The sequence below is a fragment of the Eptatretus burgeri genome, chromosome 4 (genome assembly GCF_056783735.1).
Source record: "Eptatretus burgeri isolate ZD-2024b chromosome 4, Ebu_testis_v1, whole genome shotgun sequence".
NCBI classification, from domain to species: Eukaryota; Metazoa; Chordata; class Myxini; order Myxiniformes; family Myxinidae; genus Eptatretus; species Eptatretus burgeri.
The window spans coordinates 66,229,358-66,255,096 of NC_140964.1; the positions used below are offsets into that span (position 1 = coordinate 66,229,358).

A 25,739-nucleotide genomic window follows, 5' to 3' on the forward strand; every position below is an offset into this window, starting at 1 on the left:
GCAGAATGAACTGATCTGCACATTGAGTAATGTTGTGACGGATGCCATCGTGGAAGAAGTAGGCACATCGTGGTTTACCATCAAGGTGGATGGGACGAGGGACCCCACTGAATGTGAGAACATATCAATCATCATTCGCTTTGTATCGGCATCAAATGAAACAACAGAGCGTCTACTCACAATAGCTACAGCCGACGCTGGAGATGCAAAAACATTGACAGACCTAATAATTGCAGAGCTGACAAAAACAGGACTTGACACGTCAAAAATATTAAGTCAGGTGTACGACGGGGCTTCGGTAATGGCTGGGAAGCACGGTGGGGTGCAAAAGTTGTTGCAAGAGATATTGGAAAGAGAAATCCCCTATGTGCACTGCTTAAATCACCAACTCCATCTGGTAGTTATCCATGCACTGGCAGCAGAGAAAGCTGTCACTGATTTCCTCGAGATTTGTTGTTGCCTGTACAAATTCTTCAGAAAGCCCACTGTTGCTGCACAGTATAAAGGTGAGCGGTTAAAACGACTTCTTGATCAAAGGTGGACGGGGAATTTAGCCACCGTGTCTGTGATCATAGGATCTTTTAAGGATATCACATCCTTACTGTCGGAGATTGATGCAGAGCGCGCCTATGGTGCAGAGATGAGGATGGAGGCTATTGGGCTTTTGCGGGAAGTCTCTGGGCCTGCCTTCATGTTCATTGCTATCTTTGTACAAAAACTGTTGATGTTGTTAGATGGCCCTAACAGACTCTTGCAGGCAGAGGACATGGACTTGCTAACGGGGTTGGAACTGGTGGCGAGTGCTACAGAGTGCGTGAAGGAACTCCGCTCTGAGGATGAGTTCACTGATCTGTGGAACAAGGCCAACGCTGCTCGCACTTCTAGACCTGCACCACCAAAACAGAGACGCACAATGCATAAGAACTTGGAACAGTTTGTAGTTTTGGAGACTACAGGACAAAACAATGACAATGACAAGACGGAACTGCAGAGTGTTTTTTTACAGCGCAATTGACACTGTGCTTGGTGAGATCGCTCGGCGCTTCAGTGAGCGCAATGCACAACTCACCCGTTCACTCGCTGCCTTGAATCCCGAAAATGGCACGTTTTTGGATCCCCACTTGCTCCAGCACATCATGACATTAACAAAGTCAACCATCAGTGAAACAGAGTGTGTGGTTGCAAAGCAGTTTATTCGCTCACAGACAGAAAAGCAGCCAAACGAGAGATGGACAACACAAAAACTCCTCTCAACATACCACAAAACGCTGGAAGCCATGCCAAGTGGAGTGACTGCTATGAGACTTGGACTAACACTTGGTGTGTCCACTGCCATGTGTGAAAACTCATTCTCAACATTGAGGAATGTCTTCACTGACCATCGACGGTCCATGCGTCATGCACGCAAGGCACAACTGGTACAGCTGGCCTTCGAGAGAGACCTCACACGTAAATGACTGAATGAATGGAAGGAGAAGGTCCTCAGAAGATTCCACACCGAAACACGTCGCCTGCAGCTCTTCTGACAGCGAGTACAGTGGTATAAAAACTATACGAGGAGTTCAGATTGTGTGTGTGACTGCTGGTGATGCGTGTGTGGTTGTGGTTGTGGTCAGCACCCGCTGTGGTTGGCTGCTTTGTACTTCTAATGTTTAAGTTAAATGTTGTGTTTGGTGCTTTGCATATCCCATATCTAGTGCTTTGTGCATAACCTTACCTCTGTGTAATTGACTGCTTTAAATGCGGACTTTGTGGTATCTTCAGGCTGGTCGTATTTGCTGTTGATAGTTTAACGTGATGATCGCAGGTCATAGCCTTCTGTATCTTATTTCAAAGTGCACTGAATCTGGTGCCAACCTCGCCCGTTTAGTCATTGTATCTCTGGTATATTAATTTTGTAATGCCAATTCTTCACAACACCTTGTATAAGAGCACCTGAATTGGTGCCAATTGTCTAATCATTGAATATTTGCATTGTGAATGTGCCAGTTTGTTGCGGCTCTCCTGCATTCGAATATTTTTTGGGCCAAAAACATCGGAACATATTAAATCTGGCTGAGATCAATTTGGTTAGTATGCGACTGCAACCTCAGTATAGATGTGTCAATGCTGCATGAATACAATAGTATACCGGGTTATCAAAAATATTAAATATAATAATTGTGCCCCCCCCCCATCCAGTTCATATGCCCCCCTTAATACTGAGCCCTGGCTATGGGCCTGGTATAAGTGTCTGGGACTAATGAGGCATATTGAGATAGATATGGCCAGGGTGGGGGTAGTTATCTGAGGGTGCTCATGTATGAATCGGTGGGTACAAAGTGGTGTGTGTGATCTCTTGTGTTGGGGACGGGCTGCGTGGGAAAAATTGCCTTTTATATGTTTTCTTTCCTTGTATTTTACTGGATTTACTGGAGGTCGAGACATGAAGCATTGCTTCTTGGCCCTCGTTGCTAGTCCAAAAACTCTTTGATAAGGGCTGTCTGTCCTTCAATGAATGATCAGCCCAATGTGTCTCCAGTGTGGGCTGGTTTATAGTAGTTGCATCGACAACATATATCATGGTGGTGCATTTTAATTCATTGTACTTTAATAAATATGGGTTCAGCATCTGGGATATCTGAGATATCCAAATTATTTTTGTTGGTTTAGTTTTACAATAAAAGTTCCGTCTTTGGAATCAGTGTGTGTGTGCGTGCGTGTGTGTGTGTGTGTGCGTGTATGTGTGTGTGTATTCATGTAAATCCAAGTAATGGTGTAAATACTAGTCATTGCTGCTGACTGTTGGATTTATTGATCATTTTGGATGGAAGGAGTCAGGAGCATGAGGTGAGAAGGGATAGGGGAAGAAGTGAGAAGAGGGTGGGTGGTAGAAGGTGAGGGAATTAGGTCGGAGAGGGCAGGGGTAAAGGTGAGTGGATGAAGGTGGGGAAAGGGGATTGGTAGTTTTGTACAAGTAGGCTTGGGGGAGTGGCAGAATGTGTGGTGGAATATGGGAAGGGGTTTGGGTGATTGAGGTGTGCCAATAATTTTTTTTTTCAAAACTGCTGCAGTATCTTCTAATTTCATGCCAGAATGTTAAGACAAAATAACTTTGCTGCAAAGTATTCACTGTGCCAAAATGTTTGGCTTGTGTTGTAGCATTCTTTTACCATCATTAGAGCAGGAAATTATCTGGAGAGAAAGGAAGTGTATCTTTGACTATCTGTCACGTGCATGGCACACTATTAACACATGCAATATTCATGCATGTTTTACCTGTGTGGCAGGTGCGGCTGCTGGAGTTGGAGAGTCTAGTACAGAAAGAGCGACAACGTTTGGGAGAACTTCGGCGAAAGCACTATCACCTCGCAGGGGTCACCACGGAATGAGCCTTTGCAAAAATCTTCTCTCTCTCTCTCTCTGTCTCTGTCTCTGTCTCTGTCTCTGTCTCTGTCTCTGTCTCTGTCTGTCTCTCTCTCTTTTTCTCGCTTTCTCGCTTTCTCTCTCCCATGCAAACATAATTCTGGGCACAGAACCAAGGTTTATTGGATTTACTCATCTTTCCTGATTCATTGACGACTCCTATCATTCCTTTGTCTCCTCCGCTTCCAAACCTTTTCCACCAATGCTTCCAACCCCCTGGTGGAGGGTATTCGAGGAGTCTGTGTCGGCAGGAAACTTTACAAGTTTCTGACCTTGCCTGGGGCTTGACCATGACTTTTGTTTGAGTTTTGTAAGGACTTTATATATCTATTTATTTTACATTGCATTACTTTTTCTTGGAGCAGCTTTTGGGGTTGTTTGTGTTTGTGAAGATGTTTGCGGGTGCTACGAGTGATGGGCTGAACCTGAGATGGTTAATGTTGTTAATTTTCATTAACCTATTTGCTCTTATACAGCTGAACGTTCTACCAACTGTTAAAAGCCCATCATATACGCGTGCCTTGCGATAAATAATCGTCAATAAAAAGTTTTATTTAAAAAAAAAAAAACGGTATTTTGGGATTTATACATGTTTTTTTTAAGTTTTTTTTTTTTTAACTTTTTTTGTTTTTTTGCATTCATGATCACATGAAACACTTAGCAATGTCTGAGTTTTATCTCCAGCTCCCCTGGCGATTTTATTGTCCTGACCACACCTTCCATCTGTGACTTAACAGTCACTCTCACTCTTGTTTTTTTGGATACAAAGTCAAGGCTCGTGGAGGAGCTAGAACAAAGAACAGATCAGGATGTAACAGAGCAAAACGAGCAGTCCAAAGAGGAGGGGGGAGGGGAAACACACCAACAACAGGATTGAGGGACAAAACAGAGGGAGACTTGGAGTGAGGGATTGTGGGAAAGAATGATTATTATGGGAAGATTCATGGGGTGGACAAGATGGATATGGAAGCAAACTATCAGGAAGAAAAAATTGGAACTTTGAAAAGATGTGTGGAGAGGGTTAATGGGAGAAGAAAAGATCATGGTTTTTGATGGGAGGTGATCTGAGATGTTGATAAACAGCTGTTTTGAAGACCTAGAAGAAAGGGACCTCATCTCACAAAATGGTGACAACTAAACTTACCTGGGAAACAAATTAATAAAATATCCTCTTTAGTTATGCTTCAACATATGGTTAATCAATCGCCAAGGACACTGCTTAGGCAGCACCAACGCTCTGCATAGATGATGGTCCCAATGGATGGATGGATATGGGCAATAGGGGCAGTTACCTTGATTTGAATAATTGCCATCCATCCCCAACAAAGCAATATTTCCACCCAGCTTTACCACTTGTGAATGGTCCCCATATATGCTAAGTCCCCTAGAATTGTAATTTTTTCTTTTGTTGGTGACTTTCTTACATTGTTACTTGCTACCTGAGTCCAAGTATTGAGTGCTTGCTCTTTGGTGAAACTTGGTGGTAGAAATATCTCTCTGACCTTATCCAGATAGGCCACCAACCTTGACAACATGTCCCAATGCTGTTATCACCCCCTGTTTATTTGAATGAAGTTTGGGCTTTGAGATGGAGAGATAATCAACTTGTGTTAGTTCTCTGTGTTTGCGTATGGCAGCTTGGCTGCTGGGGTAGCTATCATTTCTTGGAAGCACAGCTGTGCCGCTGATGCTGTGTCCCTCTACCAGTACACTGGTACTCATTTCGCCGATCTCAGAAGGATGACAGGCTGAGTCAACCCCACCTGGTGTTGATTCGGTGGTCAATGCGGTTTGAACTCAGGACCCGAAGATCCCAAGACAGCTACCCTAGCCACTAAGCCAACACCTTGCTTACTTTTGTTAGTGTGTAATAGTGTATAAGATCTCTATAAGCCATGATTGGTGTGTTTCGTACAGAACATGGGAGGACAGCATACAATGAGGTATCCTTCCCCCCCCCCCCCGAGAAGTGAAGAGGTGTAAATGATTATGAAATGTCACTAAGGAGGAATGAATGAAAACATTTTCCATTTTCTGCCAAACTTGAGTTGTTGACATTTCAATTAATCCTCTTGTCATAAAATGTTGCCCAGTAATTACTGGCTAAAAATGTACTTTTATTCGAGCAGTTCATTTGGTCCCGTACAAAGCAGCTTCATTTGGTGACATTAAAACTTTGCGTTCCAACCTTTTTAGCCAGTCGACAAAACATGCCATGAAAAAGGAGTGGGTGGAAATGTGGGGAGAGGTGGTGGTGTTTGTGTTGAGGGAGGGCTGTGAAGGTTGAAGCGGTGAGGGAGGGTGTATTAGAGCGTAATATCTTATAACAGGATCATTTCAGCTCTTCATCTGCTCGAGACACTCTTCGTTGGAACTGCACCTCCACACAACATGGTAAGCTAAAGCTGATTACAGATAGTTGACACTGTTCAGTTAGATATGATTACATTCCTAATGGGAAATGTGTGATTGAACAATCCATGGGGTTTTGTTTTTATTTTCATGGAAAAAAGGATTTTAAGGTTTAAACCATAATTCTAACCAAGTTGAGCTCAAAATGAGTGGTGAAGGACGAATCCTTGTCGCCTGGTTGCCATTTACTTATAAATAGTAAGTAAATATTTAACAAATTGCTTGTGTTTGCAGCCAGCTAAGTAATGAGCTCTTCCAGGGTCTCTAGGCGATGCTTGGAAACGACCTTTAAGACCCACAGCAGCAGAAAATAGTTGATAAAACCATTATAGTTTTAGACAGATCAAGTTGCACAGATATTATGTGATGAGTTTTGTACTGTGGCTAAATGTGGTTTGGTTAGCAACGTCTGAGATGATATTTGCTTGTCCTTCCTTGTCCCTTGATGCTTGCTCAGTCTGTCTGAAAGGGCATCTGCTTTCCCTGTGCTGGCCAGACTTGGCTGCCAATGTCACTTCTGGGTCATTCTCTGCCAACTCTCATGCATCTGAGACATTGATAAAAGAATTACGAGAAACATCTTAAAATTGAGGAAAATTACCCGACAAAACGTGTTTTTTCTTTTTGAGTGAAGTGACCGCGTGGTTTTGGGTTATGACCTCACCTCTCCCCCTTCAAACAGTGCTTTTGTCATATTCAAGTTCGAGGCATCTCAAACGAAACATTTTGTCTTGTTCATCGATTTTCAAGGTTTGTGTCCAACCAGTTCTCACGTAAGTGGTCAGAAAAATTCCATCTTACAGATTGATCACATTTGGGTGTTTCAAGATATTTCCCTTGAAGGAATTTATAAATATACAAGCTGGTAAGTGACATGGGTGGTCGCTACATAATTGCATACTCGTCATACAGTTTTTGACGGATCGGGCTGAAATTTTTTGACAAAGAGGTTGATTATAGTGCGCATAAAAGCTTGGAAGCCGATTTTTGATTTTCGATATATTCAACATGTACATATACATATATATTATATTCAACATATATATATATATATATATTATATTCAACATATATATATATATATATATATATATATATATATATATATATATATATATATATATATATATATATATATATATATATATATATATACAAGCCAGTCGGCGACATGGGTGGTCGCTACATAATTGCATACTACTCATACAGTTTTTGACGGATAGGGCTGAAAATTTTTGACAAAGGTTGATTTTGTGTGCATAAAAACGCGGAAGCCGATTTTTGATTTTCGAAAATATTTATTTTTTAGGATTTTTCAAAAATGTCAGTGCCGTTGCTAGGCAATGGTGGTGTCCATAGCAACGCTGCTCAAAAGCATAGAACTAGATCCTGGTATCTACCTGTCAAGTTTCATCAAAATCGGTTGACTCCTCTGGCCTCCAGAGCTGTCCATTACATACAAGCAAACATACAAGCCGGTAGGTGACATGGGTGGTCGTGACATAATTGCATACTAGTCATACAGCTTTTGACGGATCGGGCTGAAAGTTTTTGACAAAGAGTTTGATTATAGTGCACATAAAAGCCTGGAAGGCGATTTTTGATTTTCGAAAAAATAATTTTTGGGGGATTTTTCAAAAATTTCAAAGTCCCATTGCTAGGCAACGGTGGTGTCCATAGCAACGGTGCTCAAAAGCATAGAACTAGATCCTGGTATGAACCTCCCTGTCAAGTTTCATCAAAATCGGTTGACTCCTTTGCCCTTCAGAGCTGTCCATTACATACTGTTGCGAATTCGCGCCCGCCGGCGTGCGAACGGCCACGAAACTCGAATCGCGGCACGTCGCCCACCGGATGGACAATTCTGTTGTGACCCTCTCGGACTAACGCCGGGAGCTAGTCATGGGTGGGCCTTTCGGCCTCACCACGATCGTGCCAATCGGCTCCCGGCGTGGGATAGGGTTGTTCGCCAAATTCGATCTACCAAAGTACCCACGCGGAGGGTAGACCGGGCGATCGCACCTCGCCGCAGGTCGACTCCGGACACGGGCCACTAAAGCGACCCGTTCCGTACTAGCGGGATAACCGAGCGGTGTTATCGTCGGCCTCGACGGTTCCGATTAATTATCGGGCGTATTAAGCCCACTACCAACCCTTTACGTGAAGCAAGATGGAGATTCAATTAAAGAAAAGACGAAGCGAAACGGGAAAACAGTTCAACAAAATGCACATTTATTCCACGGCACACGGAGAGCACACATATACAATTACAACAATTATGCACCTACAGCAAATGCTACAAAAGAAACACAACAATGCGGATCTACTACCGACTACGCGAGCACACGGCAACACTTACACAGTTTTACTTTACAGACGGCGCCAACAACACATTTACTCAAAAGCAAAAGAAAAGGGCCACCCTCAAAGACAAGGGGGCAGACGGGGCCTGTGGCCCAATATTTGCGCGGGACCTGAAAGAGCGGTCAGGTCCACGAGACCGGGTGGATCCTACCCGTGTCTTTGTGATGAGCCGCCAATGTGGTGGCGCGGCGGCACCCCGACTCCGCGCTCCTTCGCGGGTTTCGTTGGCACTGCTTGGAGTGGGGTGGGAACGGGGCCCCCTTTTCGCACTATCTCAGCGCGGGGGGAAAAAGGGGGGAATTGTTGATGCTCTGGGGAAGGAGGATAGCTGGCTTGCTTGGGTCCCGCGACGAGCGATTCCACTGTGAGCTCGTCGCCGATCGCAGTCTTCCTTGCCTCGAACCCGAGCTATTCGGTCTCTTCCGCCATTCTCCTCAGCCGACTGCAGCAAACCACCTGTACGCCCTCGCCTCCCGACTCACTCCCTGCTCCTCCAAGGCCTCCTCTGTGCTCAAACCGACTCGACCGCGCTCCAGGCTTCCTCTCTCTGCAGCTCCCCTACAGACTCCGAACCCCGACAGACTGCCAGCTCCACTCGGCTCTCCGACCTCTCCAGACTCGACTTGACTCCCAAAACTGACTGCCGCTGCCACACTCTGCTCTCCAAAACTGACTCTTCCGAGCCCGACTCGACCCTGCGCTCAGCACTTTATAGGCCGGTAGGAAAACCCATATGCAAATTTCTGGATCAGAACGAGCTCTGGGGTGGAGCCACGCTCGCCCATTGGACGGAGAAAAAGGGGCGTGAGTCTCCCCTGATCCTAGAATTTGCATATCGCGATTCCACACTGACGCGCCTGGAGGCGGGGCCAAACCGCCCCGCGCTTGCTGATTGGACGGATCAGAAGTGGGCGTGTATCATTCCTGATCAGAATTCTCCTCGGAAAGGCCGCACTTTGCACTCGCGGTTCGGCGCGCACCTTGTACGAGTCCAGGACAGCCTGACGCTCGGTGCTCACAAGTGGTGCGGGAATGGAGGTAGAAGGAGGAGAGGTGAAGGTGGTGGAGGGTTTATTGTGGTGGTTTATGGCCATGGCGGCGTTTGGAATGGCGGTGATGCGATGTTTGCGGGAGCGAGTTGTGAAGGTAAAGGTCGTGGCTGTTGGCGTTGTTGTTGTTGTGAAGCAGCGTTGCGGTTGGTGGTTGTTGTGTGATGGCGGTTGAGACGTGGTTGGTTCAAAATAAAGATAGAACAGAAAAATTGCTATCTCAAAGGGTTGCAGCCCGAATGAATCACATTTATTCCCTCTAAACAACGGGTTTGGGGCTAACTACACATGTACTTACAGAGATATCTCACCTACGGGACCTGAATGGTGGTTTGCGAATTTCCTCAACCGCAACAATACAAACAAACAGACAGACATACAGACAGACGGAAAATGTGAAAATAAGGGAACTCGAGCGACCACCCAACATACGTACAAACATACAGACAGACGGAAAAACTGAGAATAAGGGTAGTCTAGCGATCACCCAACAACTATGGGGGGGAGGAAGAAGTGATATCCAAGAAAAGGTACTCAATGTATTCAAACTCACACTTAAAAATCTGATCTTCATCTACATTTATCTGATCTACATCTACGTATACCGAGCTTTTAGCTTTATTGGATTAGTTCCTTCGATGTCCGATTAATTTCATCTGTTGTGTACAATGACCCATTGTTGAACCAATAAATGTTATTAGCATTAAACCTTGAGAACTGAAGTTATAATTGCCCTCGCTGAAAGAGATGGTATTGCTTTTGGGTCTGTTTGTTACTTGGCGAAATTTTTTTTTGCCAATTATGTTGGTCTGTAGCGTTTGTTTGTCTGTCTGTTTGTTTTTCTGTCACACGATTTTTGGCCACAGTTTTCAAGCAATCGTTTTGAAAAATTTTTGTGTGCGTCAGTGACGGGCCAACGACGGCAACGCTCAATTTTGGTGAAGATCCGAAACCAGATCCGGATACAAGAATTATTTTCTTTACACTGACTCTTCACAATTGAGAGAAGGGGCTAAAATCGATATTGCATATCTCAGAAAGTTGAGGACGGATTCGGATGAAACTTGGTGCACAGTTTGGGTGTGTGACAAGGACGAATTGGTTCGACTTTAGTGAAGATCCGGATCCGGATCCTATAATTTTTCATTTTTTTATTATTTATTTATTTATTTTTTATTTACTTTTTTTTTTATTAATTTTTTTTTTTTGACAAGTATGTTGATCGCCTCCATTTGTTTGTTTGTTTGTTTGTTTGTGTTTGTCTGTCTGCTCGCTTCCAGCCCAAACCGCTCAACCGATCCTTCTGAAATTTTCAGACATTAATGGCACCGACCCTGCGACAGTCCTGCATTGAAGTTTCGTAAAATTCGGTCGACCGCATAGGTCTGCGTAGGCCAATAGGCCAATTTGAGTTGGATTTTCTAAAATCCTCAAATTTCATCCGATTGACTTGAAATTTGAATAGGATTGCATATCAGGTCAGTGAATTCAACCATCTATTACTTTTAAAGGTATCTTCAGTCAAAAGGTCAACATAGGCCCATAAGGTCAACCCAAAATAGGCCAAATTTTTTAGTTGTTTCTAAAATTGTCAATTTTCATCTGATTGATTTGAAATTTGAAGACATTTGCATATCAGGTCGCTGAATTCAAACACCTATTAATTTTGAGATCAACTTAGGGGAAAAGGCTTCGTTATGTGGGCCAGATTTCTAAAATCCTCAATTTTCATCCGATTGATTTGAAATTTGAAAACCATTTGCATATGAGGTCGCTGAACTCAACCACCAATTAAGTTTGAGGTCAACTTAGACCAAAAGGCTAACATAGGCCGGATTTCTAAAATCCTCAATTTTCATCCGATTGAGTTGAAATTTAGAGAGCATTTTCATGTCAGGTCACCAAATTCAACCACCTATTAATTTTGAGATAAACATGGGCCAATTTGGGCCAGCTTTTCTAAATCCTCAATTTTTATCCGATGGAGTTAAAATTTGAAAATGATTTGCATATCGTGTCACTGAATTCAACCACCTATTATTTTTGTGGTCACCATAGGCCAAAATATAAAAAAAAAGGCCAATTTGGGCCAAATTTTCTAAAATCCTCAATTTTCATCCAATTGAGTTGAAATTTGAAGAGCATTTTCATGTCAGATCGCTGAATTTAACTACCAATTAATTTTAAGATCAAAATGTCAACACAGGCCTAATTTCTAAAATTGATAGATCGGGCCAAAAACTAAATATATCACGATATCTCAAGTTGTGGACGAGTTATGAAAAAACGAGGTGGATGCGTTGAATATGTGATAAGAAGAAGTGGATTGGATTTTGGTTTGGATCCAGCCCATCAGTGGGATACAAAGCGTGAACTGTTCCACCTGGCAGAGGTATGCGCTCTACCGAGTGCCATTCTACTTTGTGCTGTTTTGCCAAGTTGTCAATCGATGAGTAATTTTTCATTTGTCTTTGTTTGTTTGTCCGCACAGAACTTTCGAGTTTTTTTCCGCAACCGCTTGTAGGATTGAGTCGAAATTTTCACCATTGGTGCTCGTACTCATGTAGAATGTTTTATTGATAATTATGACGTCATAAGTCACGTGGTGTGGCAACCATGTTGGAAAAAAAGAAAAACTTTGGACCTTTGTATCTATGAAACCGCACCAAGAAAAAATTGAAACATGGCACATAGCAAGTACTCCTCATTGGGAACGAGGGTGATATTTTAATGACGTTATACATAGGTGCCTTCATTATGACATCATAATTGCATATGTAGAACGCTACATCCGATCAGTATGAAGATTTTTGAGGGTCATCTAGGGATAAAATAGTCCACAAATTTTTTTTTGAATGATGCCATTGGTCAAGTGATTCGGCAGCCTTTTTTTATTTTATTTTTTTTTACCTTCAAAAATCTTCTTCTCTGAAATGGCTGAACATATCAAGGTGAAACTTTACTCGTATGACGGCCTATCCATGAGGAACAAAAGGGTCACACATATGAGGTCATAGGTCATATGGTTTGGCAGCCATATTGGATTTTCCCTAAAACCAAAAAAATACACCACTCAAAAGAAGTCCTGGCGAGGGTCTGCAATCTCCGAGAGCTCTTGTCTTCCTTTTTGTATTGCAGGCACTTGTTAATAATCAAAAGAAAATACAGTTGCCCTTCCTCATCACACCCGACAACGTGGTTTTTCTTTATTACCTCCACCAGCGAAAGTGGACTGAGGTTATGTTTTTACCCCTGATTGTTTGTCTGTCTGTCTGTCTGTCTGTCTGTCTGTGAGCATGATATTTCAAAAAGTTATGGACCGATTTTGATGAAACTTGGTGGACAGATCGGGTGTGTGACAAGGACAGATTGTTTCGATTTTAGTGAAGATCCAGATCTGGATATGAGAATTTTTAAAGTGATTCTTCACCAAACGATGTATATTATGATATCTGAAAATGTTATGGACGGATTATTCCAAAACTTGGTGGATGAGTTGGGTAGTTGATAAGAACAAGCTGATTAGATTTTGATTCAGGTCTGGATGCAGATCCGGTCTATCAGTGGGATACAAAACATAAACTGTTCAGCCTGGCGGAGTATCCACTCTACTGCATGCCGTTCTAGTTGAGTGCTGTTATGGTGATGTGATGAATAAATAGCACATTTTTATTCATGTTGTGAATCAAAGCTCGATCTATCGGGGCCTTTTATTTAACATTTAGATTGGTGAACACAAAATAACATTTCCCCTATCTAAACATCAGGCAAGTTTGAAGGTATCCCTCATGGTGAATCAAGCTTCCTGATAAAGATACCCCTTATGTTCTCCATTCATTTATTGTATTGGCGATTGATGAAATTGATTTTCTTTCAATTATTAAATCGGGCTGTTTTCACCAATACAATTGCTAAATTGATTTTAAACCCCGGATGGTTCCACAATGGAGAGGAGATGTTAAACTCCAACAATTTGTGCATAATAATAAGTTTGAGAGCGCTTGACTTGCGAGTCTTGGTAGCTGGTAAAGACGACACTCGTACATCAAAAAGACCCGAGCCCACATTAGCTGTAGGCTAGTTGTTTTGCTCTCTGTCACCCGTGAAACACCTGGATTTTCTGTTTTGTCGGTATCCCAATGAATGTGTCAAAGCTCATTTCAGAGATGTCTGCAATCACATTTTTCCAAATCACAACAGCTCTCTAACATCGATGGTGTCTTTGATGTTGCTGTTCAGTTATAAACATTGGCTTCATAGAGACATGTCTTTACACATACCTGGTGTCTTTACAAATTCCTGTACACGAGGTCCAACATATAGTATGTGATGGCATTGAATGGACTCTGTTCACGCAATTTTGTCACAAAAGTATAGTCCCCTTACCTGCGGTCACTTCATCAAATTGCTGCTATTGCTCTCTTAGACCCTTTTTTAATGTCAAAGATGTCCTCCAGGGTACTGTGAATACAGACAAACTACTCCCTCATTTTGCTGTGTTTTAAAAGGAAAATGGAGAACTGGTGTATTTGTGTAATATCAGACTTCTTAAAGCATGACTACTTCTGTGCTTGTCTTCATAACCCTCGCCCAAGGAGAGGATATTGTATTTGGGTCCGTTTGTTTGTCTGTTTGTTAGTTGCAAAATCGAAGATTTTTCAATTATATTGGTCAGTCGATTTTGTTATTCTCTCTGTCTGTCTCTCTGTCTGTCTCTCTGTCTGTCTCTCTGTCTGTCTCTCTGTCTGTCTCTCTCTGTCTGTCTCTCTCTGTCTGTCTGTCTCTGTCGGTCTGTCGGTCGGTCGCCTACAGGTCACAATTTTAAACCGATCTTCACGAAACTTCACCACATGGTAGAGTTTGTCATGAGGAAGAAACCTATTGTTTTTGAGGTCAAAGGTCAACATAGGCCAAAGGGCAACAACTTGGGTGAGATTTCTAAAATCCTCAATTTTCATCTGATTGACTTGAAATTTGAAGATTTTCATTTCAGGTCACTGAATTCAACCACCAATTATTTTTGTAGTCCACATAGGCCAAAAGGTCAACATAGGCCGAATTTCTAAAATTGTCAATTTTCATCCGATTGACTTGAAATTTGAAGAGGGGTTATATTTCAGATCACTGAATTCAACGAGCCAATTATTTTTGAGGTCAACATAAACCAAAACGTCAACATAGGCCCAAGGTCAACAACTAAGATGCTATTTCTAAAATCCTCAATTTTCATCTGATTGACTTGAAATTTGAGGAGGAGTTGCATGTTTAGTCATTGAATTCAATCACCAATTATTTTTGAGGTCAAATTTGTTTTATGGATTTTGAAAGTATCATGCTCTGCATAATGTCATCTTGTTTGTTTGTTTGTTTGTTTGTATGTATATTTGTCTGTCTGTCTGTTTGTCCACACAGAACTTTAGTATTTTTCTCCGCAACCGCTTGTCGGATCGAGATGAAATTTTCACCATTGGTACGACTACTCGTGTGGAATGTTATAATGATAATTATGACATCATAGGTCACGTGGTGTGGCAGCCATATTAGAAAACTGGAAAAACTTTGGACCTCTGTATCTCTGAAACCGCACCAAGGAAAAAATTGAATCTGGGCACATAGCAAGCACTCCTCATTGGGAATGAGTGTGATTTTTATGAGATCAAAGGTGCCCTCGTTATGACGTCATAATTGCATATGTAGAACGCCACATCCGATCAGTGTGAAAATTTTTGAGGGTCATCTCGGGATAAAATGGTCCACAGAAAAAAAAATTCATTACATCATCTGTCACGTGATTTGGCAGCCAAATTGTTTTTTTTTTTTAATCTTCAAAAATCATCTTCTCTGAAGCGGCTCAACAAATTGAGGTGAGGTCAAACTTTACACGTATGACCACCTTTCCATGAGGAACAAAAGATTCACACATAGGATATCATAGGTCACATGGTTGGCAGCCATATTACCCTAAAACCTACAAAAATACACCACTCAAAAGAAGTCCTGGCGAGTGTCTGCAATCTCTGATTGCTCTTTTTCTTGTTTTGACATTGCTTCCATACCTGCAGGAGGTGAATTACCAAATGCAAAGAAGATGTCTTGCAGTGAGGAGGCACAAAGTCAGTATAAGGATTAGTTAAAATTTGCAAATGAATGCCATTATTAGCTGAGTTTATTTTTTTGCTTATCAGGAATTGGAATTCCAAATCAGGTATTGTCATCCTTGTCCATCGTCTGTCTCCTCTTTCGACTTCTCCACTGCGATTACGAAACCGCCTGGCCGATCCGGCTGAAATTTGGCAACAAGGTTACGTTCCTGACTGGTAATGGTGATTGCAAAGCTCGTTCCGGTCACATGAATTAAAGGAGGTCAAAATGGCGGCCTTAGTAAATTCCTTCAAAAAATCTTCTTCTCCAGACCCACCAGTCAGAATGCCACTAAATTTGGGTTACAACATTAGGCCAAGGTAGGGATTTAAATTGTGGAGGTCATGCTGATCACAATACTGGATGTGTCAAAATGGCCAACTTCGTCAATCTTTGGGAAAATTGCATAAATTCATTCAAAAATATTCTTTTCCAGACCCATTAGTCAGAATGCTACCAAATTTGGGTTACAACATTAGAACAGGGTCCTTATGTTAAATTGCACTGGCCATGCCAATCACTTGACCGAAGTGTGTCAAAATGGTGCTCGCATAAATTCCTTCAAAAAATCTTCTTCTCCAGACCCACAAGTCAGAATGCTCCCAAATTTGGGTTACAACATTAGGCCAGTGCCCAGATACGCTACAGGTCAAGTGGTCCTCTTTGTTTTGTTTTTTTACTACGAGTCTTGGAAAACGTCCGTGCGACAGAGCAGGTGGATGGGGAATCTCCGATTGGCAAGGGCCACGTCTACAAGCACTGTAGATGATCACATTCTGACAGCCAATCAGATGTTCAAGCAAACCTTTGAATGAGTCAAGTTATTTTAAAAAAAACAATTGAGTGCAGATGATGTTCAGAGGTATGCAAAATCGACCAAACTAGAGTTGTACTGCTCTGTGATCAAGACACTTTTGTGTACATGTCCAAGTCAGTTTTGTGGTCAGGTGGAGGAAGAAATCATGTGGATCTCTGCAAACCATACATCTAGGTTTGTTTTAAATGCATCCTCTGCTGATTTTGATGAATGTCAGCCGAGGAAGAGGCATAGTTTGTATACATTATAGGGAATATTCTTTAGGAACATCGGGAAGCATTCTTAGGAAAGCGATGTATTAGTAACGTCCGTGAGAAGGTCAAGTACTACTACTTCCTGGGCACCTGATATTCATAATGATTGGTGTGTGCCATGTGGTACTATTTCAGAATATCAAATTGGATGATGAAATGTCACAAGTGCAAGCATTTCGTGAATTGGCATGTTTAATAATTGTACTTGATATCGAGCAAAAGGATCTTGACTGATGCATTTAATTTTACATGTTTCATGCTTTGATACAAAACCATGCTGCAGAATTAATAAGAAGTCATTATACAGAAGCAGTAAGGACTTGGGGCACAGCAGTAAATTGTAAACGCTTTAAATTCGATGTTGAATACACAAAAGCACGACTCGTCAATCACTGCAAAAAGTACCGATCATTAATAAATCATCTCACTTGGAAGGAACCGAGCTACAAGACCTATACTTAATGTAGATCACATACACATATGCTTCTTAAGTGTGACTTTTAGAATGCTGAGTGGTGGCCCACATAGTTCGCTATCTACGAAGTCCACCAACAAATGCTAGCAAAGAGTACACCCAGCTTAATGTCCACCCGAGGGACGGCACACACATTGATGCCTCATGCTCCTTGCGAAGCACCAAGATGGCAGTTTATAGCTGGTTCGAGATTTGAATCCAGGTGAGATGCCTTAAAGGGAAGTGCACATTCATTTACATATACCAAAAATGTTTGTAAATCAATTGCATGCAATTCCTCTGACCACTTGATGTGAATACTGGGTGAGCTCCGAAATCACTAAAATCCAATTAGATTGTCTGATCTGAGATGCGTTGAAAATGAAATTTCAAAAGCTGCAATTATTTGAAGATCACATTCTGAAAGTTTGGGTCAAATATATCTCGGCTTCAAAGTTTTAGGTTAGTACCTTTATCTATTAGAAAGCCATGGCCTCACAAAAATAATAGGATTGACTCATGAGTGCAAAGAAATGGTCATGACACCCTCTTTTGGGGGAGGGATGGTGAGGGTACTCTCAAATCACTTGGAGTTGGAGGATGTAATGTTCCCCTTGTCATATTACCCAGAAATGTATTTTTGGAGACAAAATTAATCAACACCTGAGATGCCACGTGGGGAACTTTTGAAAAGTGAGGTGAATTGGCATGGAACAGCCGTCCCTGGCACGCCAGGTTACGTGCACGACGTTTTAATCAAAATTCACTCCTTTGCTGTACTTTCGGGTTTATTATTTATTTTTGTATTCATCTTTGTGATTGCTATTGATTTTTTTTTTTTTTTTCATTTTATTATTGGTCTAAATTGCAAGGAAATTCATCTGCACTTTGAATATTTTTTTGCCTGGCATGGAATATTCAACGTAATCAAAAAATATGTATTTTTAATGTTTTATTAATGTTAACAAGAGCTACAATTTACACCAGGTATGATGCAATTTTGGTAAAATGATGTTCAAGTACTGTATCAGCAAATGTTACAAAATGAGTCTGATTGTTTCAAATTTATTTTGTTCTTTCTGTAATGGTATTTGCATGGTTCCCGTTTAGTTCAAAAGGATCATGTGGAGGTAGCGGACATACCTTTTTGAGCTGTCTAGTCGGGGTTCAATTCCCGGCCCGAACAAAAACTGCTGGCTTGGTGCTTCGCTCGCAAGACCTTGCACCGCATTCCCACAGTCTTTCACGAAGAGTAGAGATTCCTGCCCAAATCAAATCCAATCGAACTTCAGGCCGAGCCAGCCGGTTCATAAAAGACTTGGGGCCAATACTCACCCAGCTGACCCTACAAGGATGTGGGATTCATTGGAGCCATAGTAGTAGTACGAGTCGTCGTAGTAGGAGTAGTCGTAGTAGCAGCAGCAGGAGGTGTTTGGAGGTATCTATTTACCATTTATCTAGTCGTACTTTGCTCTCTGAGCAAAGTTACCTCTTATTACCTCTTAACTTGCTAAAAAAGTTTACTTTCTGTTCCATGACGGATTTGCCATCCATATTACAGAAAAATCATCATTGAAGAACTCGATATGCTCCCATGATAACCACGTTGTTGTTTGTTTCGGAAAAAGAATTTGCTGATTTCGCATCGTGAACTCTCTTTTGGTTGTGGTTCCGTGAAGGAATCGAGGGGTCTAACACTCTAAAACATGCCAACTTCCTATTGTTTTTCATTTTGTAAGTAATACGAAGAAGACGTCAATGTACGAGTGTGTCTCGTACCTTCTTTGACCTCTGTTGTACTATTGTGAGAAGTATTTAATTTGTGAAACTATTTGAACAACCAACGTGCATGCGGCTGAACTACTTTTCTGTTGTCAGTTTTTCCTGGAAATGAATCCACCTTATCTCTGACATCCAGCCAAGGGTCTTGCATTTGAATGAGGTGGAAGATTTTGCATGAAATTTATTCCATCCAGACGGAAAAGCTAAATTATTTAGCATCCTCGTACTTAATTACACTATTCCTGCTGACACTTCCATGGATGGCCTTTTTTTTGTCGGGATGTTCTGCTTTGGGGAATCTACTCTTTTTTTTTTTTTTCTTTGAAGCTGGACTTGTGTTTGCACCTCAGCACCTGGAGTTAGCATCTTGGCACCTGTTCCAATGTCGATGATCCAGGTGTGATTTTAGTCTGTTTCGTGGTTCTAATGGTTGGTAGGTGTTGTCCCTTTTGGGAGGAATTGTCACGAGTCTCAATTATTGATTTTGTTCCATTTTATGGGCAGCCTGGCTCAATGTTATTTAGAATGTTGTTTTGAATGTTGTCGTGCTTGAGTAGCAGTCAGAACTGAGGCAGTGTATATAACCGCTGTGGTTCTCATCATGATTGTTTGTTGCCTGGTGAATAAAGCTTGAATGGGTTTCGATCTCACTGTGTAACATATTAAATGGTGGAAGAAATACAATGAATGCACAAGTCGGCTTTGTTGCTTTGTTATGATGTCGACACCGATCGTCGTCGTCGGTGTGCAGCACTTGGCTGTGGGTTGGCACCAGTTCTCGCAGGAGCGTGGCAGCAATGCCTCTACTCTTTCCGAAGGACACTGTGGGATCTTTAACGTCGACCAACTAATGGTGGTAGACAGGATTCTCAGTTCACCGTCCATCCGTGGGACGGCATACAGACTGATGAATCGCCCTGCCTGCAAAACACCAGGATGGCAGTTCATATCAGGATCGAGATTCAAACCCAGACTAGACAGCTCAGAGGCGAGTGTGCATAATTCTGGGGCCTAGGCCATCCTACCTGCCCATGTCGACGCTGATGAAAGTTGCTGATAAACTGATGCTGTGTCATGTTTTGAAGATAGGGTTGAAGTTGATAACAGATGTTAAATTATAATAAGCATAAAGTTTCTAAAATCTCATTTTCTTTTGCAGACCTCGTACACGGAAAAAGGGGAAAAGGTGAGTTGACCTGAAACCATAATTGCATCCTTGTAGCACCAACCTGAGTGGGATCCATAAAAAAGATTAATTAATTAATCCTAGATGGTGTCGTTTGCAAAGCTCTAATTTTCATGCTCTTTTTAATGCTCCATGTGTCCTCTCTGTCATCGAGTACGTTCCTTCCACCATATTTATTTTCCACAAAAGTCCGTAACGAAATCTGTGCATTGTCTGTGTGCCTACAGCCGGAGAGGGGTCGTTATCTGAACTTTGACCATCTAACCTTCTGGGTCGGGAATGCAAAACAGGTAACGTCTTCAACACATTAACACCACCATCAAAACCACTTGTGTATGAAGATGGACAATGTGAAATCATTGTCTGTCGCCGTACAATCTTTACGCATTGAACTTTGCCAACCTGGTCCGGGGTTATTTAACCAAGGAGTTAATGACTGACCGAATCGGGCACCACGATACTGCCATGTGAGGTGATGCTGAGTTCAATCCATGACTGAGCCATGGCCATTGGTGATTCTAAGGGGTGGATTACCATTCCTGTTTTGCACCCTTCTCTCCCACATCCCTCCCTCGTCCTCTGTCCCAATGTTGATCCATCGTGTGTGATTTGGATGATAAGTACCGAGTAAGAAAACATTGCCTCATTCACCCATCATGTATTGAAGGGAGTTCATCAGGGTTCAAGAACCGGAGTATTCGTTGTCACCCCAAAACTGAGATATTTCATCATTATAAGGTTGCACATTTGCTTGCTCCATGTCATTAGTTTCAATAAACTGATGTTTTTTTTTGGGGTGTAATCCAGAAGTTTACGGCATCATAGAATTCAGGTTCTTATGAGAATACTTCAAATGAGCATTGGCACGTCATCAAAATGTTATATGAAGAAGGTGCCAGCTCCAAATCGATCTACAAATGCATTGAGGTTGTGTACGACGGATATGTGCCCTCTTTCTACAATAACCAAATTAATGGTTGACTCTAAACATGGACATGAACCCGCTGAATATGACCCCGGGTCAGGACGGCATGCACATGTGACTGACCTATAAAGTCTTGCCAAGCTCAGGGCATTAATCATGCAGGATGGCCGCTTTATGATCGACTCAATAGTCACAGAACGTCATGTTTTTTTGGGGGGGGATTACTGTCGCCTGGAATCCAGATATTAATTTATACTATAAAATGAGCAGTGTGTGTGTGTTTGTGTTTGTTCCTGACCCCTCTATACCTTTAGAGCCCTAATACCCTTCAGACCCCTTAGAGCCTTGAAGACCCTTTCGACCCCCGAGCATGCTCAAGACCCTCAATACTCCAATACGCTGAAGACCCTTTAGGATCCTGAAGACATCTAAGACACTTTTTTTTTTCTTTTCTTCTTTTTTTCATTGAAATTTTGCTGCCCTACACAAGACTGAGAGCCACTAAATGTGTCGGGATACAAAAGAAAAGAAGAAAAGAAGAACGATAAAGATGGAGGTAGTAATTTTATATTATTCTTGAAAGAAAATGGATCATAAGATGTTGGGAAGCATGTGACCAGCAAACAATTCCAAATTGATGCATCACATGGAAGAAAAAAACGCTGCTTGCATAGCTCTTCGTTCTACACTGAGGTATGGCCAGAGTATAGGTGTGAAGTGGTGGCAAGACGAGTCTCCCGACCAAAGACCCTGACAGAAGGGACCAAGTTGTAAAGAGCAGTAGAGCAATTACCATGAAGATATCTGTAAAACAAACTTAAAGTAGCAACACATCCACGATGTGAAAGTGTTTATAGCGAAGGGCCGAGCTATACCCCAACCAAATTGGCGACACGCTTCTGGAGCTTGTCTAGTAAGGACAATTGACAAGCTGGTACTCCTGCCCAAATGTAGCAACAGTACTCTATAACGGGGCATACAGTTGTCTCATATAAACAGAGGATAGCATCCGGAGGTAGATATTTCTGGGTCCGATAGAGACAATCAGCTCCCTTAGAAGCACTCTGTGAAATACCTGATATATATGTACTTCTCCCAGCTGAGATTAGTGGAGATATCAAGACCAGGTAGACACAGGTCTGATGCTTCCGCCAAGATCAAAGGACCTATGTGCACAGGAGGTAAAGACCTGTATCTTGAACGAGACAGGAACAGCAATTTAGTCTTTTTGGCATTGAAGGTTACCAGCTAATCGTAACTCCACTCCAACACATTCTCTGCAGTGCCTTCAGGAAGTATTCATGTCCCTCTACTTTTGACACATTTTTTTGTTTTACAGCCTCAATTTAAAATGGATTAAACTTAAATTTTTTGTCACCAATCTACACAAGATACTCCATAATAACAAAGTGAAAACATGTTTTAAGAAAATTTTGCAAATTAACTACAAATGAAAAGCTGAAATTTGTTGCGTCAATAAGTATTCAACCCCTTTGCTCTAGCACTCCAGATTGAGCTCAGGTACATCCAATTTCCTTTGATTTTCCTTGAGATGTCTGAACAACTTGATGGGGGTCCACCTGTGGCCAATTCAATTGGTTGGACATGATTTAGAAAAAAAACACACACCTTTCTATATAAGGTCCCACAGTTGACGGTGCATGTCAAAGCAGAAACTCTACCATGAAGTCCAAGGAAATGTCTGTAGAACTCTGAGATAGAATTGTGAGGAGGCATAGATCTGGGGAAGGGAATCAAACTATTTCTGGAGTGTTGAAAGTTCCCAAGAGCACAGTGAGCTCCATTATTATGAAATGGAAAGAATATTGAACAACCCAGACTCTTCTTAGAGCTGGCCGTCCGACCAAACTGAGCAACTGGGCAGGAAGGACCTTGGTCAGGGAGGTGACCAATAACCCAATGACCACTCTGACAGAACTAGAGTCCATTGGCTGAGATGGGAGATCCTGCCTGAAGGACAACAATCTCTGCAACACTAAACAAATCTAGACTTTATGGGAGAGTGGCCAGACAGAAGCCAGTCCTGAGAAAAAGGCACATGACTGCACGCCTGGAGTTTGCAAAATGGCATGAGACCACCTCAGTACTCTGAGAGCATGAGGCAAAATATTCTGTTGTCTGATGAGATGAAAATTGAACAATTTGGCCTGATTACAGAATGCTCTCTGGCAAAAATAGCATTCCTTTCCTGTAGTAATTCTCTGCAGACTACTGTAGTAGGACCTGTTACCAACAATAGCATATGAGAGGACTACTCTCATATTCTCTAGTTCTCACTGTAGCATTTTTGGCTGGTCTACGTCTGGCAGAAACCAAGCACAGCTCATCACCCAACTAGCACCATCCCTACCGTGAAGCATGGTGGTGGCAGCATCGTGCTATGGGGATGCTATTCAGTGGTAGGGACTGGGAGACTTGTCAGGATAGAGGGAACAATGAATGGAGCCAAATACAGGCAAATCCTTGAGGAGAACCTGCTTCTGCAGGTTGCAAAACAAGAACCTGCAAAAGCTATTCTGACATTCATTAAGAAGTTCATTGGCCTCAAGGTGACTGAAAAGCTTATGATTGATAAAGCATTCAAAGATCTTACAAATCACAAGAAGAAAACTGAAAAAAAAAGAGTAGCCAGAGAACGCTCACCGACTCCCTTAAAAGCAGGGACAACGGAAGCCACTTTCCATGATGAGGGAAACACTGAATCACCCAAGCGCATGTGGTATAGCTTGGCAAGAATTGGTGCAGTTCTGGGAAACACCTTTGCAATTCAACCACAGGAATCCCATCAGGACCAGTCGCTTTTGAGGCATCCAAAGAATGAATCATTCTGGAAACATTTCTTGGAGTGACAAGAGGGCCAGAAAACAACCTTATCTTTGTGAGGTGGTAAAACGGGAAGGGAATGTCCGTCATCGTTAAGTGAGGAATTGGAGGAAAATTGCTCTGCAAAAACATTTACCTTATCCAAGGGGAGGTAAGAACCTCAGGACCCTGAAAGAGAGGAGGTATAGAGGACTTGTTACGGTTAACACTGTTGGCAATCTGCTAAAAGTCTCCAGAACCAAGCCGCTCAACCAAGACAGGCAGAGTCAACCCCAACTGGTTTTAGTTCAACAGCCGAGTGGGATTTGAACTCAGGATCTTAGGATCCCGAGCTCACCACCCGAACCATGAAGCCAACACTAGGCGTATCCATCTCTCTCCACACACACACATACACACACACACACACACACACACACACACACACACACACACACACACACACACACACACACACACACATACACACACACACACACACACACACACACACACGCATTTAAAGGCCATTTTCCCCGCTAAAGCGGAGGTTAGCCATGCGGGCCCCATGACAATCTTCTCCACTTTACCCTATTTTTTGCATCTCCCCTTCTTAATCCCCTTACCCACATTTCCGCTTCCACCACCTTTAAGGCCCGGTCACACCTTGACGTTTTAGCCAACGTATGCCGATTTTTGAATTTTTTTTTCTAAAACGCTGGCACACGTTGAATACTTTATGGGTAAGTTTTGATAACATTGAGAGCACGCTGGCATACGTCGTAGTACGTTGCCATACGTCGTTGCACGTTGGCTTTAAACGTTGTACTTTTCGGTTGACCTCAAATTTTTTCATGCTTGAAATTTCACGACGTATGCCGGCGTATGACTCACACGTTCCGCTACGCTGGCCACAAGTTGTAGGCACGGTCTGCGATCGTTGACAGACGTCAACACATGCTACTTGTAAGTTAATCATAAGTTGAGACACGCCGAGGTAATGTTTAGCGTACCCGAAACTTATTTCTAACCTATGATTAACGTGTTGTTGGCACGTTACGCGATCGTTGCCACACGTCGACAGACGTTACTTTTAAGTTACTCATAGGCTGAAAGACGTCGGTATAATGGATCGTCCTTGCGTCAGCGTCCACGGCCACGGCCAGGACACTTATTTGCAGCATTCTTCAAACTTTTCTTCGGCATGACGAGGATGTTCACACTTCGATGTCTAGCTTGGCTATGATTCCAATTGTCCATCGGCAGCGTCTATTTAAAATAGTCGAGTTTGAGCGTTTTAACACGTTCAGAAAAAACGCTTCAAATTTCCAAACCCCAGCGTCAAAAAACAAAGGCGAGTGACAGCAATTTAAATCGTTCATTGTAAACAATGAAACTAGCTGAGTGGTACCGTTTAAAAGTCGTTGAGTGTAATAAAAATCCAATTGTTGAGTGCAAGCGTCTACTTTCAATAGTGGAGATGCAGCCATTTAAATCGTTGAGTGGCAGCCTATGAACCTACCCGTGGACACGCGGACGCAAGGACGATCCATCATAACCCACACCCTCCCCCTCACACCCACCTACTACTGCCAACATGAACAAACTACTACTCATACTAATACTAATACTAATACTGATACTGATACTGTTACTGATACTGTTACTGCTGACATGGACATCGACTCAAAAAGGACTCGAAAACACTGTTGGGTTCCCCTTTTATGAGCAGCATTTTTATATACCAATTCCCAAAATCGCTGGGAACACGTCTTTATATGGCAGTTGTAAGCTAGAAACACGTTAATTTATTTTTTTTGTCGACCAGAAGACGTCATTGGAATACGTCTACATACGTCGATGAGTGTTGGGACTACGTAAAGAATTGGTTCAAAGCACGTCAAACATAAATTAGAAATAAGTTTCGCGTAAAAAAGACATTACCGCGACGTGTTTTGACTTAAGAGTAGCTTATAAGTAGCCTTTGTGGACGTGTGTAAGCGTCCACATATCGTGTGTAAAACTTATCCTCATCGCATGCGAACGTGTGTCATACGCCGAGTACGTCGTAAAATTTTGAACATGTTCAAAATTTCTTGACGTACTCTATTTACTACGACGTATGAT

The 25,739-nt window shown here is 42.2% G+C and overlaps 2 protein-coding genes across 3 annotated transcripts in view; both read left to right on the forward strand.

Annotated features, from left to right (window-relative positions):
• Positions 1-3,974, forward strand: part of HIP1R (huntingtin interacting protein 1 related) — a 139,062-nt gene extending 135,088 nt beyond the window's left edge. For both annotated transcript variants that reach the window (XM_085878504.1, XM_085878505.1), the window contains one exon: positions 3,270-3,974. In XM_085878504.1, coding sequence (XP_085734630.1) covers positions 3,270-3,371 — 102 coding nt within the window. In that variant the 3' untranslated portion in view covers positions 3,372-3,974. The remainder of the gene's footprint in view (positions 1-3,269) is intronic.
• Positions 3,975-5,735: 1,761 nt separating this feature from the next.
• HPD (4-hydroxyphenylpyruvate dioxygenase) overlaps positions 5,736-25,739 on the forward strand; it is a 56,378-nt gene continuing 36,374 nt past the window's right edge. The window contains exons 1-3 of the mRNA XM_085878506.1: positions 5,736-5,799; positions 19,838-19,864; positions 20,092-20,154. Of these exons, the coding sequence (XP_085734632.1) occupies positions 5,797-5,799; positions 19,838-19,864; positions 20,092-20,154 (93 nt within the window). The 5' untranslated portion in view covers positions 5,736-5,796. The remainder of the gene's footprint in view (positions 5,800-19,837; positions 19,865-20,091; positions 20,155-25,739) is intronic.